The sequence below is a fragment of the Misgurnus anguillicaudatus genome, chromosome 24, assembly GCF_027580225.2.
Source record: "Misgurnus anguillicaudatus chromosome 24, ASM2758022v2, whole genome shotgun sequence".
Taxonomy (NCBI): domain Eukaryota; kingdom Metazoa; phylum Chordata; class Actinopteri; order Cypriniformes; family Cobitidae; genus Misgurnus; species Misgurnus anguillicaudatus.
Genome location: NC_073360.2, coordinates 3,456,585 through 3,471,272, shown reverse-complemented (window position 1 = coordinate 3,471,272; position 14,688 = coordinate 3,456,585). Strand labels below are relative to the sequence as shown.

General features: G+C 38.6%; 1 protein-coding gene across 1 annotated transcript; it reads left to right on the top strand.

The window, feature by feature from the left end:
- The first annotated feature begins 4,966 nt into the window (after nt 1-4,966).
- Nucleotides 4,967-5,956, top strand: LOC129437424 (olfactory receptor 10J1-like). The gene has a single exon (XM_055195550.1). The coding sequence runs from the start codon at nt 4,967-4,969 to the stop codon at nt 5,954-5,956; it is 990 nt and encodes a 329-aa protein (XP_055051525.1).
- The last annotated feature ends 8,732 nt before the right edge of the window (nt 5,957-14,688 follow it).

Sequence of the window (14,688 nt, the reverse complement as noted above, 5' to 3'; positions counted from 1 at the left end):
TAAATTGCAGATTCTACACTTTGATTAGAGGGTGGAAGTAATTACACATGATTGAGCACATACTTTTGAAAGATCACATAGGTTTTTGCTAAGAATTAACTCAAAAAAGTACACAGTGGAGCTTTAAAAAAGATGCTATGCAAAAAAAAAATATTACAATGTGCTTCAGCCTCTCTTAACTTTTTTAATTTTTATCTTTTCATCATAATTTTGAAACCTGAAAAATGAAGCTCAAAGTGTCTTCTATCTAATGATACCACAGTTATGCTTATACTTTAAATGGTTTAGTAAAAACAGCCCTTTTAGTGAAAGTAGGTCTTTTCATGGTTTGGGTCAGAGTGGGGGTGCTTTTCAAGGGGTTAACTCCTGTTAGTATTGCATCGGGAGCTAATCTTCCAAATACGGTAAGAAGCATCACATTTCTGGCTGGCAACAAGAGGTCTTCAGCCCAATCACAACATACTGGTTAGCTGCCCAAACAGAGGACACTATGCTTTCAGAACGATGAGCTTTGTACCAAATCAACACATTTCAGGGACGCAGGGCATAGAGGAACAACAATAATATCCAATATGTTAAAATAATATGTTTTTTGAACCACAAACCACACGACCACATTGTATTACAGCAAATACACAAAATTTTTGGTTTCTTAGGTGCCACTTTACAATGTGGAATAACCACAGAGGGTTTTACTGGATATTGAGGTCTCTGGGGTGGTTTTCTATTAAGACTACACTTAAAGACCACAGATTCTTGAATAGAGTAGCAGAAACCTTGGGCACGTTGGCAGGCTGGTGTCTCAGGGTTAAAATGGAGTCAAACTGTAGGCACAAATCGTCAACCAAGAATGTGTGCAGGTCCCTTGCACTCTTTATAAAGGCCAATGCAGTCAGGATCAAAGTTTTCATTGAAAGAAGCTTAATGCATGCTGAATGCAAAGGCTTGAAGCGGGCGCCCTGGAGACATTTAAGATGCAAACAGGTCTACCTGTGCTACTCTGAACCATCTCCAAATCAGCTGGACCATCTGGGTGTGGAGTCACCACTCACCAGGCTGCTTGAGCATAATTGGTATGTAAATGGAACAAAGGGACTTCAGATGCTTCTGACTCCAAAGGAGTCTCAGGGTATTCCAACAAGTTTTAAGTAGAACATGAACCATCCACAAACGCTGCCTCAGCATGTGCAAGGCCCAGACACAAGAGGCAGCAATTGAGATCATCCAAGGTACTGAGAAATTAGCCACATCCAGAAACACATGGTTGAACGACATCTTGACAAATATGCAAACCACCCGTGGGCATTGGAGAAATGTTGTCTTTAAAAAGATGCAAAATCAACTGTGCAGCTTTTTGTGAGGAAAGCTCTTTAGTGCAGCTAGATAGATGACGTACACATGGGTAGATAGCACCACACACTCAAAAATAGTGAAGTGAACCACTGCTGAAACGCCTTAATGCCAACCTATCCACTAAACTGCTCTTTTCTCAATAGATATGCTCTTCTCAAAACTGTGACTGCATGGCTCCGAAGCGAGAAACTACTGATGCAGCGCACCTGCTGCCTATTTATACTCGCTTGGCCAGGCGGCTATAACAGGTGCAAATGCTGCATTATATACACTCAAAGTGGATTGATCCTTCTAAGCAAGTTCCCAATACAACTGGACTGAAAATGAACCTAAGGGGACAATGCATAATCTCTTAAACAGGTTGACCTACACTTGACCAAGCCTACTCCACATTTGTGCTGTGAGAACTTTCACTTTATCGTGGTGCTGTGCATTTTGCTGTGCATTTTGCTGTGTATTGCTGTGTGTGTCTCGTCAGACAAACCCCCGCCTTTGTACATCTTGTCCGGGAGGACGAAGAGGCAGTCGGCCTTAGTGGACCTTAATATGCTGTATGTTGTGAGTGTGCTTCTGGCTCAAAGTGACGGAGTAGTGTCCCGACTCGAGCCTCTGTGCAGACATTCGGGGCTTGTGGAAGAGCGGCGGTGAAGAGCTGGAGACTAGTGGATGTGTGAGTACTACTAGGAACTGTTATTGTGGATACCTTGACCTGTGTATCACCTACCGTTACAGAGAGTGTGGTGTAGGTCCCTACGAAAGGGCGCCCCTGTCCGGTGTGAGATTGCCTGACGGTAACAGGAGAGGGCAGCGCTCGGCCTTGGTGTGACGGTGCAACATTTACACCCCTCTGTGACCAACGCTCTCGTCGTGAGGGTCCGTCCCCGACGCTACGTGGAAACCACACACCCAACCAGACTCAGTAAGAGGAGACCAAATGCCGTAAGTCCGCTGTTCCCACTGTATTCAAGTTTAAACACCCCTCTAGTCTGCCATTTCCAGCTGCTGCCTGTAGAAAGAGAGAGAAAGAGAGTGAACACCAGAGAAAACGAGCTGTGTGGAACCTTATACTTACCGTAGGCTGTGTTCAGCGAAGAGGTGAGAGTAAACCAAGGAAATTAACTGTGTCTTGTGTCCCAAGCTGCTGCCTGTGGAGAGAGAGAGGAAGAGAGTGAACACCAGAGGAAACGAGCTGTGTGGAATCTTATACTTACCGTAGGCTGTGTACAGCGAAGAGGTGAGAGTAAACCAAGGAAATTAACTGTGTCTTGTGCCCCAGCTGCTGCCTGTGGAGAGAGAGAGAGACAGCGAGTGAACACCAGAGGAAACGAGCTGTGTGGAACCTTATACTTACCGTAGGCTGTGTACAGCTAAGAGGTGAGAGTAAAACCGAGGGAACTAACTGTGTCTTGTGTCCCAAGCTGCTGCCTGTGGAGAGAGAGAGGAAGAGAGTGAACACCAGAGAAAACGAGCTGTGTGGAACCTTATACTTACCGTAGGCTGTGTTCAGCGAAGAGGTGAGAGTAAACCAAGGAAATTAACTGTGTCTTGTGTCCCAAGCTGCTGCCTGTGGAGAGAGAGAGGAAGAGAGTGAACACCAGAGAAAACGAGCTGTGTGGAACCTTATACTTACCGTAGGCTGTGTACAGCTAAGAGGTGAGAGTAAAACCGAGGGAACTAACTGTGTCTTGTGTCCCAGCTGCTGCCTGTGGAGAGAAAGAGAAAGAGAGGAACGTTACGACAAGGAAACGTGAGAGCACGTGGGGCGAGGACCCCCTGCGACGGATCCAAAGGTACACAGACAGAGAATCACCCCTTCGACAAGTCATACTGTTTTGCATTTCTGCCTCCAGGAAGGAAGAAGGAGGGCGCCACGGATAGCAGGGACCAGGCCGGAGTCTGACGTTCCCCTCCCCCGGCTTACAGGGTCTGCATCCCCATTGCTCCTTGCCCCTGCCTGCCCGTGGCAGTAGTCCCCCTGGAGGAAGAAGCCAGAGATCCTTAGTTTTATTTGCCCTTTCCCCATTCCCCTATCCTTTTAAATATTTAAACAAATAAAGATTGTTTTAAACTTTACTTGCTCCCGTTGTTGTCTGGTCATTGGGTTGGTTTTGGGGACCTCCTCGAGGTGGAAGTTGAGAAGGGGCGTGGCTTTAGCCAGTAGCAGCCAGCCCCTGGGTGTGACACACGCTCCATTGCAAAGTGTTACTTCCGTTAAGGAGGGTTCTCTGTTGAAGTTTAAAACTATTGGATCTGCCCAGAGTCGCTCTGGATCTGCCATAGCCAATCGCTAACATTTGGTCGTGACGTTTATCATCCGCCGAAACCGGCCGGAAACAACAAGTCCAAATGATCAGACCAACAAAACTTAGCAAACCTGGTTCTTGCTCCGACTTAAACTTCTGTATATTCGGCAGTTTTGCAGCAAGTTGTAGCCTAGTGGTTAGAGTGTCGGGCTTGTAACCCGAGCATTGCCGGTTTGAGGCTTACGACCGGTGGGTTGCGACTGTGATGCTGCAGGGATGCAGAGGTCACATTCCAAGTATGAGTTACCATACATTGGCAAATACTCACTTCACGAAACTTTGTAAAAAAAAAAAGTGTATTGTATCGTATTCAGTAGCTTACAAAGTGGTTCTGTGTAGCATAACTTTGTAATTTGGGCTATGTAAAGTAGTTACTGTAAACATTAACATAGAAGCTGGGTCCAAAACCATTCCATATCTCCTATATTGTGCACTATATCGAGTGTCGGCCATCTTGTAGTATAGTGTCAGAAACCTGAACAACTTCATTCCCTACATATTTCACTCCTTTACCCATAATGTTCTCTGATTTTGAATATTACATCCACTGTACACTTGCTAACTCACTATTTCCAACACAATCTCATGGCAATTTGTACGCATTTTATGAGGTGGCTATTTCATATGAATCCGAACAACCAAGTTCGTAATTTTTTGTATGATTTGCTTTTGCCCTGTGACGCTGGGTATAGTGGTGGGGTTAGGGATGTGGTACAATTATTGTTCATTTCTAATAATCATATTTTTTATTCACTATATACAAATTTATATAAATTAGGCAAAAAAGACCAGATTTCCATAAAGCAATTTTAGACAACCGTCTTTCTGCAGTCAGCTGGAGGACATTTACAGTAAACCCAGCAAATGGATATTCATACACTTGTGTTTGTTCCTGTTCACTTTTTCCCTACTTTTTTGTTTGAATATATGTAATAACGATAGTTTTTATTTTATAATATTTTTCAGGTCAACAGTTAAGATAAGGTAAAGGGAATTTACTCCCTAGAGTTCTCTGTAAAAGTTGTTTTCTCATGCCAAGCAACAGAAGGTCTTTATAAAAGATCAGTCAGTTCATTCAGCCCACTCTACATTGCAGCTCATGTTCATAAAGAGTATCTTTTTATTTATGTTGGGTACAATATCTGTATATACAGATCCTGTTGTAAGAAATGCAAAGATATTTTTAAACTTTAAGTTTGACAATCATTTTAGATTGTAGTTATAATACTTAGACTATAGTAATATAAATAAGTCCTTTGATCAGATGAGTGTTGTCAAATGTTTTTTATTTTATTTTTTCAGGTTGAAGGATGAATCAAACTTCTGGCTTTGATATTGTGTTTTCATCATACGAGTTTCTGAGACCACAGAAACATGTCTTAGCAGTTTTCATTTTCTTACTTTATGCTGCTGCAACTTTAGCAAACATTTTTATATTATTTGTTATCTATGTAGAGTCAAGTCTCCATAAGCCGATGTATATATTTTTGTTTAACTTGATATGCTGTGGATTGATGGGAAGCAGTGCAGTTTGGCCCAAAGTTCTTTCCAATCTCCTCACAGATTGGCACGTTAGTTCATATGAGGGATGTCTCGTCCAAGTCTATCTGTTAAGTGTTTATGCTGCATGCACTTACACTACTTTAACTCTCATGGCTTATGATCGATATGTATCCATTTGTAAACCATTACAGTACCACGTTATTATGAAACCGAGTAAACTTAGGTTGTGGTTAATATTAGGTAACTTAGTTCCTGCTTTATCAATAGCTGGACAGATTTATTTGACATCAAGAATCCCTTTATGCAGCCGTACTCTTAATAAACTATTTTGTGATAATCTTTCAATAATTAACATATCATGCGTCACAGGTCGCATTGGTCTCCTCAGCAATGTTTATGGTTTACTTATAATTGTATGTTTATCTCTGTTCCCTACTTGTCTGATATTGCTGTCTTATGTTAAAATACTTTCTGTTAGCTTGAGAGTGTCAAAAGTAGGTCAAAAAAAGGCACTTGGAACATGCATTCCCCATTTGATCGTGTTTATAAACTATTCTATTGCTACAGTGTTTTCAGTTATATATAACAGATTTAATGTGCCTAGGCCTAGTGAAATGAATGTCTTTATATCAGTTCAAATCACACTGTTTCCCCCACTTTTGCATCCGGTAATATATGGTGTTAGAACCAAAGAGATCAGAAAATGCACAGCAAAAATTACCAGGAGCCTGTGCAAATCAGTCAGCAGTTATTATACTTCAAAACTAAAAGTGGCAAAAATATTTTCAATTTCTTAATCATTTATAAATACTGCCTGAAGCTTTCAGATATCCAAAAAGAAAAAATGCACTTGTACAAATTATGGTCCATAAGATTGTCGATAAAGTTGCATATGTGCAGTGAAATTAAGTCTTTGTTTATATTTTTCATTGTTTTCTAATTTTACATTTTTTTAAGGGAAAAGAATGATTTGTTGTGATTTTATTTTTTCTACTTGCCTATTTATATGATTCTGATAATTATCAAATTTATAATAACAATATATTGTATTTATAATGCTGTTAAAAAAACTTTTAAAGTGTAATTTATTTCAAAATACATAAAAAAGTTAATATTGGATCTTGCCATCAGTTATTTTACTTAATGTTTTACCAATGTGCCACAATGCATTTTTTATAATTATAAATTATAAGTAATTTAGTTATAATGTGTAATGAGGAATAATGTGTTTTGAAAAGTTGTATTAATAAAACAACATTTCAGTGCATTTAAATGCATTTCTTTCATTTTCCAGATACTTTTTAATGCGCTCCCAGTATTGTGCTGACTGTTTGTTTACTTAATAGTGACATTTTAATGTATAATCCTAAAAATGGTTTGAAAGTTTAAAATAACTCTAACATAAAACTAACATTTGAGAACAATACATTTAAGAACAATAATTGTTAAAATGAATAATAATAATAATAATAATAATAATAGATAACTTTATCTTACATTCATTGCAAAAACTTTTTTACTTGCTGGCTGCACCACCTGACTTTTGATATAATTTTAATTGAGCAGGCTTATGCTTGGATATTATCGTTTGTCACTGATACCAAGTTCATAAATGTAATTTTTAATTGCATTTAAAAGATGTATGATAAAACTGCATTTTGAACATAAAACAATGCCAAATTATTTAAATTTGTAATCATATTAACAATTTTATAGTTGTCTTAAACTGTTAATTTGTATGGACATTTGCCTCGCCTGGCATGTTATATGTTTGAGATAACAAAACATAAATTCATATTATTATTAAATAACTAAAACTGTATTTAAACTATATAGGTCTTATAGAATAAAGTGAAATGTATCACGTAATTAATGCCCCTGGCCATAAAAAATGCATGTCATGTCACTGACCCTATTAAGTTAAAGTAAAAATTCACAACACATTGTAGTGTAGGGAGAATTCTGAATTGAAACAGCTCTAAAAAGGCTTGACTAGTGATGATTTGTCTCCATCTAGTGTCAGTTTTTATTATTAGCATTTCACAGATTTCTGAAGTTGTGCTGGATACACACACTAATGGTGTATTGGAGGGTATACAGAGTACAACTACTTCTCTATTAATTGGCATAGGGTACAACAAAAATACATTTTGTAGTGGTTTTAGTAGTAGCCCTTTATTGTCACTGGTCACAGGTACCAGCGAAATTAGCCATCAACCTCTCCATAAGTGGTGGACAGGACAGGAAGACGGGGGATTTATGGTTAAAGTTAATGGTTACCAATGGTATTTTAATGGAAACAAGTAGAATTTCTGTGATGGTTTTTATTCTTTTTCAGCAAGGTGGGATAATTATGTGATCAGAAGGTACAAAATATAAGTTGATTAAAAGTGCACAGATGGCACAGGCGCATCCAGGGTCGGACTGGGAACAAAATTCGGCCCTGGCAATTTTCTTGTGGAACGGCCCACAACTGGACCGACGACACCCCCTCCCCCCACTAAAATCGGCCCACTAACCCAATGCTTTGATTTATTGAACATTTATATTAATTTCACAGTAGGCTATAGTTAAAATTCAACCACCGCAAACTCTCTTTGCCATGAACAAAGCTGACACTGTTTTGTCAAAGCACCACAAAAACACTTTACAATTTTTGCACTGATATATAAAGCAATACTTGTGTAGATAACCCCTTTTATATTGAATACAATAATATGTAAAGTATATTAATGATCAAAAAGTGCAGGTCTACAGATTATAAAAGTGACGGGTGTTATAAAGTTTATGTAGCTTTATTCACTTTCTATTAGAGCAGAAGCAGTAAAAGTGCCTCTCGTTCTATTCCTCCCTTGCAGATTAAAAGAGCTTAATCCACTCATTATGTCAGATTCAAAAGTTTACTTGCTGTCACTGTGACGGGTGACTTGACTTTACAGCTTTGCGTTTTTATATCTTGAGTCAGCTTATAATGACTGTTTGCCCATCTGAGCAATAACTGCTCGTTTAGTGCAATGGGCTTGATATTAACTTTGCTTATTTGCTACCATCTCCATCTCTTATATCTAAAATGTTTGTTCAAAAAGCAAAGATGGTTCATTATTAATATTTATAAAAATACGAAAAAGAAAGTGCATTGTGACTTTCAAAACAAGAGGCAGTTGTTATAGCCATAGAAACCAGAGGCACGCTTGAGACTGCACATACGCTTTAACGCATTAGCGCCGACTGACTCTGATCAGGGACCGAAGTAATTAAACTGGAACAGACCCAGACCCAACTGCCCCTTTAAAATATAGACCCGGAAGTGTACGGGTCCTCTGTGAAGACCTCTAATGCATACAACCAATGTTCCCTCTAATTTTTTTCAGCACTGAGCAAATTCTTTTTTTTCCGAGCGCACATTTCAGTCCTGTGAGCAATTCGCAACCACACGACCTGCCGAAAATGACCACGAGCCTGCGTTAACCATAGTAGATTTAAAGAGATGACAGTGTAGCATGTAACGGGGTTTAGTGTATACACACGTATAATGTTCAATGTGGGCCTGTGTATAAATCCCAATACATGTAATTAACACTCTCTTTGAATTTACCAGGTACCTGGGTTTAGCAGATTGAACCGTTCAACTCAAGCTGAAAATCAGTTCTCATATACTACAGTGCAAATAAATAAATAAATAAATAAAATACTTGTAAAAGTGTAACACTGTTTCATTTTGTTTGTAATCCAAATTCTTGATTCACTTAAATGACTCAGTTGGGTTGAATTCATGAATCAATTGATTCGGTTCAAAGGACCGTTTGTTCCTTTAAATAGTTCAAATAGTTCAGTTCAAAGTCAGTGTCCTTTGAAGAAAATCCAAGAAAATACGGAAAATGAAGTTTCAGCGAATTCACGTCCTAGTAGTTGTCCGAAACAAAAAGAAAAAAATATCATCCTAACAGTTCTGATGAGTTCAAAGCACAGTTCTGGTTGGCTTGCCTTTTTGTATACACCTTCAGTATATACTTAATTTTCTCGCGTGTCCAAGATGGAGCAAGAGAACTTCACAGATGTTCGCAATTCTCACAAAAAAACCCAGCCTTGTAAAAACACAAGGCAGAACAGTAATTAATCTTCAATTCAACAGATTTATCAATAAGCATCATGTAAACATTTCAAATAACAACCTAACTCAGGGTTTCAACACTTATTGAACATATTGACACTTAAAATGTTATTTTTTAATCACATTTATGTTACTTGACTGTTAACTTTCAAATGTAAATAAGTTAGCTTCGGCTCGTTCGTTATATACCAACGGCCAATGTAAACAAACTAATAAAAATCACTGTTTGCTGCCAAATTTGCAACACTTATGCCATAATGTCAAGTTAATATTTAGAATATAACTCACCAAAGCATAAATTTTAACCTCTTATTTAAAAGAAGTTCATTCGCAGTGTTTTGATGCTCTGTGATTCTGCATCTGCCTCCGTTCTAATTCTCTATTTTGCTCTCTTCTCACTCTAGCGACATATTTTCCAAGTTATCGCATCACTTCAGGAATCCAATAATTTGTTTTAAATCACTGTTTTGAATCACTTTTTCCTCTTAATAAATATTTAAGTTTCTTGAGATCGCCCCGTGCAGCTGCTCATTTGACTCGCTCTCACTCTGTGCTCGTGCTGGCACCTGTGTGAACTGAATGCGCTGCTACCATTGGCTCATAAAAGTGTCTGTCACCGTAGCAAGATCAGCAATTGGTTGAAAGTTTCTTCTCCTTCTATAACACTCGCTTTCTCTCTCTCTTAATTCTTTTACAACAGCAAATGAATCAATGTTTATGTGCGTTCTGAAAAATGTGCGCGGTCTGACAAATCTATTGCGCGGCCACTTTGACTGGCGCGCAGCTTTTAGAGGGAACATTGCATACAACTCTGCTCAAGTTCAGAAACATGGACACAATGTGACACTGAGCTTGCCTCGGCTCGCACTTCATCGAAAAACAGAGAGCATGCAAACACATACCGAACTCGTTGGAAGAGACACGTGCTCGCACGCAAATGTCATTGTCACGGAAAAACAAAAAAAAGTTATGCTAGATATACTTGGGTGGTTGTTAATATACCTGGCCGACTTTTTCTCGCGGATCTTCTCCGCTCCCCCTTTCTTCTTTTTGGAGCCTCTGTTGTTCATAATGATTATTCTTAAGTGCAAGGCTAAATGATACGCTATCATCACTGTATATTTCCCCATGAACCTCGCGGCTGCTTGGACAAATCCACTTGAGGGGTGGAGCAGGGCGCGATCGTAATACACACTGAACCTGTCATGAAGAGGCCGAAAATATTTACCTGTCACCCGCCCCCCAAGCTAAATGCAACTGCATTTATACATGACGTGCCGAAAATAAATAACTTTAACATTTTGGCATAAAAAAAAAAATTTAATCTCGGGGGCCACCGGCCCACATGTAGACCGGCCCACCGGGCATTTGCCCGGTTGTACAGATTATCAGTCCGAGCCTGGGTGCATCCATCAGCAATGATTAACAGTCTGAGTGGTAAAAATTGGTGGACGAAGAATAGGAGGAAGATGACAAAGACCATGAACAGTAATTTCAGATGTGCATAAATGACAATGAGGGAGGCAGGACAAAGACTTCAACCTAATTCCACAATTTGGCACATACAGAGAAGAGAACAGGAATAACAACTGGTCATTGATATTGGCACATACAGAGAAGAGAACAGGTATAACAACTGGTCATTGATATTTTTAACAACAAACGTAAAGTTAAGTACGTAAGCAACCTGCAATTTTATGTTTCAAACAGAGATGGCAGTAGAGCGGCAAAAGTTATGCAGCTTTAACAGTGCATAACTTGCAATGTTTTTTTTGAAATTGCAAGTCAAAAAAACCCTTCCAGTTTAGGAAAGCTGTGCATATCTGGCTGTCGCTCCACGCTGGGTTATTGTACTGTACTGTTTTGTTTTTGTTTTGCTTGTTTGTTTGCCTGCTGCGTTAACTTGCGTTTTGGAATTACTGTTTGGATTACTTCCCGATCTGAGGAATTTCCATCTGTTTGGATGTTATCTTTTGCCTTTCGGAATGTTGGAGAGTTTACCTGGGGACTGTCTGTTAATCTACTGTTTGGTCAGGTAGCTGCCCTCTCTGTGTGCTTTTGTTGATGTGGTGTTGGGTTCAGTTCTGGCTAACACAACAATGGTGTCAGCTAACTTTTCCATAGCTCTTTTCAACACGTTAAAGTTTCTGGCATTTACTATTATATCCCTGGCTATTTTTGGTTCCAACACTGATATGGAAATCGAATAAAGGCCCTGTGAGCTAATGGCTCTAAATGGGCACTAGCGCCTCGACCTAGTGATGTATGACCATTGCCGCTAATCTGTTATCCTCAGGGCCGGCCCTGGCCAATTTGCTGCCCTAGGCAATATTTCACCTGGTGCCCTTTAGAATCACAGAATCACAATTGTGTTCCAATAATTTTGTTCATAAACTTACACAGAAACAAACTGAACAGCTTTGTCTTGTTTATCTTTATTTTGAAAATATTTTGTAAACACACACAAACACACATGCACACATACACACAATACCCTGTTACTCAGGCATTTGATCTTGACATTGTTAAAATCTTGTCTTTTTTACACTGTACATTTAACTTAAAATATTTCATTTTGTACAAGAAAACAGCTCTTATAAATGAATTATTAGTAGCATGTTGTAGTGTCGCGGGAGATTGTGCTCATTGTTAAATAGCTTTGTGGCTATACTGCATTGAAGCGGCAGTTTAAAATATAAACCCAGAATTCTTTGTAACTTAAGAATACAAACAACGTCTGATTTCCAACAGATATTCTATCAAAACCAGTGGCTACCAAAGACTTTAACGTTACAAAACAACACTTTAGCATCTAGTTAGCGTTGCATAACTGTTTACAATATATAATTTTAGTTTTCTCTGGCTCCATAATGTAATTTAAAAGTTAGGACTGCTGATAATTCGCATGCAATTGTCTCGTGCATCTCTTCAGTAAAGCCTTCTTCTTCTTCTTCTGTTGAGTTTTATGGCAGTTTACAATCAAAGTGTATTACCGCCATCTGCTGGACTGAGGTGCAATTCATTTGGGGTTTTTAAAGAAACTGAATAAAAATAAAAAATATTTTTTTTTTTAATTGATTCTAAATCCTACTTGCTAACTGTGTATTTTTAATAAATGCTACTATAGCGCTGTTTATGCTTCCTGACCTGGGCTCTGCCAATAATGTTTCCAAGTAGAATACTTTCTTAGCTGTATTAACCGTCCTTTTCAGTATTTCTCTTTCCCCATTAAACCTTCTACACCTTAAAAGGACATGCTCCACATCTTCACTCTCTCCACACACCTCACAATTCCCAGATGGATGTTTCGTTATAATAAATAAATTACTATTTAAACCAGTGTGCCCTATTCGTAATCTGTTAAACCAAACCTCCTCCTGTCTATTTGTGTAACTGGTCTTTTTCCTTGATATTTCTTGTTGCAAATTATATAAATGTCTACCCCTCCTCTCCTTATCCCATTCAGACTGCCACATTGCATTCACTTTTTGTTTGATTATTACCTTTATCTCTGACTTACTGAGTGGAACATTTATTTAAATTTCCTCTTCTTTTATTGCCTCTTTTGCAAGTTTGTCAGCTTGTTCATTCCCTTCAATACCTTTGTGTGCGGGAACCCATACAAACTCCACTTTTCTTCCCTGTTAATTAATTATGAACATAATTTGATAGATTTCATTCAGGAGGTCCGGTCTACACACTGATTCACCATTCTGAATAGATTTTAGTGATGACATAGAATAAGAGCAGATAGCAGCTTTAGGGAGCCTAGCCTCTTCTATCCATTGCAATGCAATGGTAATGGCTACCATCTCCGCAGCAAAGATAGATAAATGATCAGTAGTCCGCTTATATATCTCTGATCCAGAAATATACACCCCAATCCCAGTCTTACCCTCAGAATCCTTTGATGCGTCTGTGTATATTTTTGCAGTGTCGTTACACATATTCTCAACATACTGGCCTACCATATCTTTTTTTTCTATAATTACACTAGGAAAACCAAACAACCAAGGCGGGGTTATTGCCAGAGGCAAGGTCTTGCTACAATGTATTTCCTCTATCTTTAACTGATTTGCTAATCTGTTGGCATCCCATCCAAAGCTACATATCTGCGATCTCCCATACTCCCAACACTCACTTAAGACTTCTTTAGTAGGGTGCGACGCATTATGTCCTTTTAAATTGACCCAATAAGCCATACACAATTTCAAGCGCCTGAGGTTTAATGGCATTTCTTCTGTCTCAACTTGTAGCGCTGGTACAGGAGATGTTCTAAATGCCCCACTACATACTCTTACCCCGAATTTCCACCGACTGCGGAGCGGCTGCGGATCCATCAATCGGTTTCCATTCAAGTCAATGTGTGTATTTCCACTGACTGCGTTCCGAATCCGTCACAGCTCCGGCCATCCGCAGCCCTCCGGCACAAATACGCAGAGCTTCTATTTTTGACGGATGCCGGACAGCTCCGCAGGGCGGAGCCATGAATTTATCGCGTGATCATACCTGAATTTACGAGATCTCGTGTTGTGATCTGGGCTGGTTTGTAATAACGTCATAATTCAACGTCATAATGGGCGTAGACAGGTGTCAACAGGTCAGATGACAAGTGACCCTGGCTATCATGGACGAGGAGATGCTCATCGTTGAAGTGCAAAATCATAGAATTATATATGACACGGCGCATCCTTTTTATAAGGACAATAGTAAAAAGGATATGGCGTGGAGAAGCATAGCAGAAGTATTGGGTGTGGATGGTAAGTCACTAATTTTGTCAGTAATAATATAGGTAGAAAGAAAATTGTTTACATGTAGCGAGAAATTCTCTACTATAAATGTTAAAAACCAATAAAAAAATATTTGAATTAAGCAACCATTGCAGGGTTGTTTGATTTGGATGAAGAACTTTATTATTAGGTTATGTAATGAAGTATAATTTGACAATCTCTCTTTCTCTCTCTCTCATATATATATATATATATATATATATATATATATATATATATGTATTTATTTATATATATATGTGTGTGTGTGTGTGTGTGTGTGTGTGTGTGTATATATGTAGGTATGTATCTATGCATATATGTAGGTATGTATATGTATGTATATATATACAGCTTAAGTCAAATTTATATATCATAAATAAATATATTTAACCATTTATGCAATATTGATTTTTGCAAATGAGGGTGCTGATGAGGAGTACCCAGAAACAATGGTCTTTCAAACTTTATTTTCAATACAAATCACTCACAATTCACATAACTTAACATTACAGTACAATACTTCACCCCAGAAAAAAACAGTACACACAATCAAAATATAATGGGTTTCAGTCATCAGGAATGGCAAGTTTTTTTTTACACCATTCTGTCCTGCCAAGACACACTTCCCTCGGGAGAATTGAAGAAA

Bases quoted from the DNA above. Each gene is read 5' to 3' on its own strand.
- LOC129437424 (XM_055195550.1), top strand. From the start codon at position 4,967: ATGAATCAAACTTCTGGCTTTGATATTGTGTTTTCATCATACGAGTTT.